The sequence below is a fragment of the Manacus vitellinus genome, unplaced genomic scaffold (genome assembly GCF_001715985.3).
Source record: "Manacus vitellinus isolate BGI_N305 unplaced genomic scaffold, ASM171598v3 ctg7180002429894_pilon, whole genome shotgun sequence".
Classification (NCBI taxonomy): domain Eukaryota; kingdom Metazoa; phylum Chordata; class Aves; order Passeriformes; family Pipridae; genus Manacus; species Manacus vitellinus.
In genome coordinates this window covers 1,001-3,028 of record NW_021938204.1, presented here as the reverse complement: position 1 = coordinate 3,028, position 2,028 = coordinate 1,001, and the positions used below count along the sequence as shown (strand labels likewise).

At 54.1% G+C, this 2,028-nt stretch overlaps 1 protein-coding gene across 1 annotated transcript; it reads left to right on the top strand.

Annotated features, from left to right (window-relative positions):
- Window positions 1-39: 39 nt before the first annotated feature.
- On the top strand, window positions 40-1,478 carry LOC112841485 (killer cell lectin-like receptor subfamily B member 1B allele C; the record flags this gene model as incomplete). The annotated part of the gene is made up of 3 exons (XM_025896650.2): window positions 40-219; window positions 432-541; window positions 1,081-1,478. Coding segments are annotated over 3 exons (453 nt in total), but the record flags the coding sequence as incomplete, so codon positions are not given.
- Window positions 1,479-2,028: the final 550 nt, after the last annotated feature.

The window sequence follows — 2,028 nt, the reverse complement described above, 5'->3', positions numbered from 1 at the left end:
GGGGGTCAGAAAAGACCTTGCCCACCTTTGGGGGGTCTCATTCGTGGCCTTTCCTCCTCCCCAGCACCTGCTGGCTGCAAGCTGTGCCCCCAGGACTGGCAGCTCCGTGGGGAGAGATGCTACTGGCTCTCCAAGGAGTCGGGGAACTGGACCCAGGGCAGGAAAAGCTGCAAAGATCAGGGCTCCGAGCTGGTGGTGCTCAAGAACGAGACAGAAATGGTAAACAGGGAGGAAAAGGCTTGGAAAGGACCCAGAAGTCCTGGGTTTTTAGGGGGGCAAAGGCTCCCAGCAGCAGGAGGGTTTGGGGTTCAGAGCATGGGGCCGCTCGTGTCCCACGGATTTGGGGGGTCAGGTTTGTTCTGTGGCTTCACACCCCATGGAACTCCCCATGGAGAGAATTTTTGGAGCGATTTGTCCCTTCCACGTCCCAGGAGAACGTCGAGAGTGTCACAGACGGGAGCCCACGGTCGGTGTGGGTCGGGTTGAGGTCGCGGCAGAAGGAGTGGACGTGGGTGGACGACACCCCCTACGACCCCCACAGGTGAGTGTCCGAGGTCTGGGGGGGTAAAAAAGCACCTTTGCTCCGTTTGAGACCCCTGATCCACGTCCACACATCGCTGGGGGCCATGCAAGGGTCTCTTATTCCTCTGGCAACACCCTGCAGACCAAGAGCTGGGGTCATGGGGCACGTTGGGGTTGGTTATGGGGCACATTGGGGTTGGTTATGGGGCACATTGGGGTTGGTTATGGGGCACATTGGGGTCATGGGGCATGTTGGGGTCGGTTATGGGGGATATTGGGGTTGGTTATGGGGCACACTGGGGTTGGTTATGGGGCACATTGGAGTCATGGGGCATGTTGGGGTCAGTTATGGGGCATATTGGGGTTGGTTATGGGGCACACTGGGGTCATGGGGCATGTTGGGGTCGGTTATGGGGCATATTGGGGTTGGTTATGGGGCACCTTGGGGTCATGGGGCATGTTGGGGTCGGTTATGGGGGATATTGGGGTTGGTTATGAGGCAAATTGGGGTCATGGGACACTTTGCTCCTCTCAGCCAATAAACCCTTCATCGTGTAGGTTTGGGGCCCTGCAGGAGCCGGACAAAGGGTCCTGTGGGACCCTGAAAGGCAAGAGCTTGGAGGTTGATGGCTGTGACGGTGACCACACGTGGGTTTGCCAAAAAGCCCCTTTCCAGCTCTCCTCGCCCATGGTTGGGAAGCTGGATGATGCCTCCAACTGACACACTCGGGCACGGACTTTGTGTGGTACAAAAAAAAAATTTATTACAATTTTTTCATGGTTTATCCACCCCGTTACATCAGCAGTAAATTCCTGTTAGTGACTTTTCTCTATATCTGCTTTTTAATTAAGCATTTACAGAGCAGGAGAAAAATACTCCCAAGCAATTTCACACACACAGAGATTTATCACCACATCTGCATTTATCTTGCAAGTTCCCCTTGAGTTTCTCCCAGAGTCACATCATCTCAGTCCCTACACTTAAGTGTTATTTTGATGCTTTTACATTACTGTAGATGACAATAAGCCAAGAGGCTCCATCCCTGCTTTCCTTTGCAACCAAACTGTCCTAAAATAAACAACACACATATTCCAACACCCGCCCCTTCGGTGTCTTCGCTGTGAGGGCAATTCTGTGACGGCAGTTCTGTGAGGGCAACTCTGTGAGGGTGATTCTGTGTGGGCAACTCTGTGAGGTCAGTTCTGTGAGGGCAGTTCCATGAGGGCGACTCTGTGAGGGCAACTCTGTGAGGGCAGTTCTGTGATGGCGACTCTGTGAGGGCAACTCTGTGATGGCGACTCTGTGAGGGTGATTCTGTGAGGGTGATTCTGTGAGGGCATTTCAGTGAGGGCAGTTCCATGAGGGTGTCTCTGAGGGCAGTTCTGTGAGGGCAGTTCTGTGAGGGTGATTCTGTGAGGGCGACTCTGTGAGGGCAACTCTGTGATGGCGACTCTGTGAGGGCGGTTCTGTGAGGGCAGTTCTGTGAGGGTGATTCTGTGAGGGCA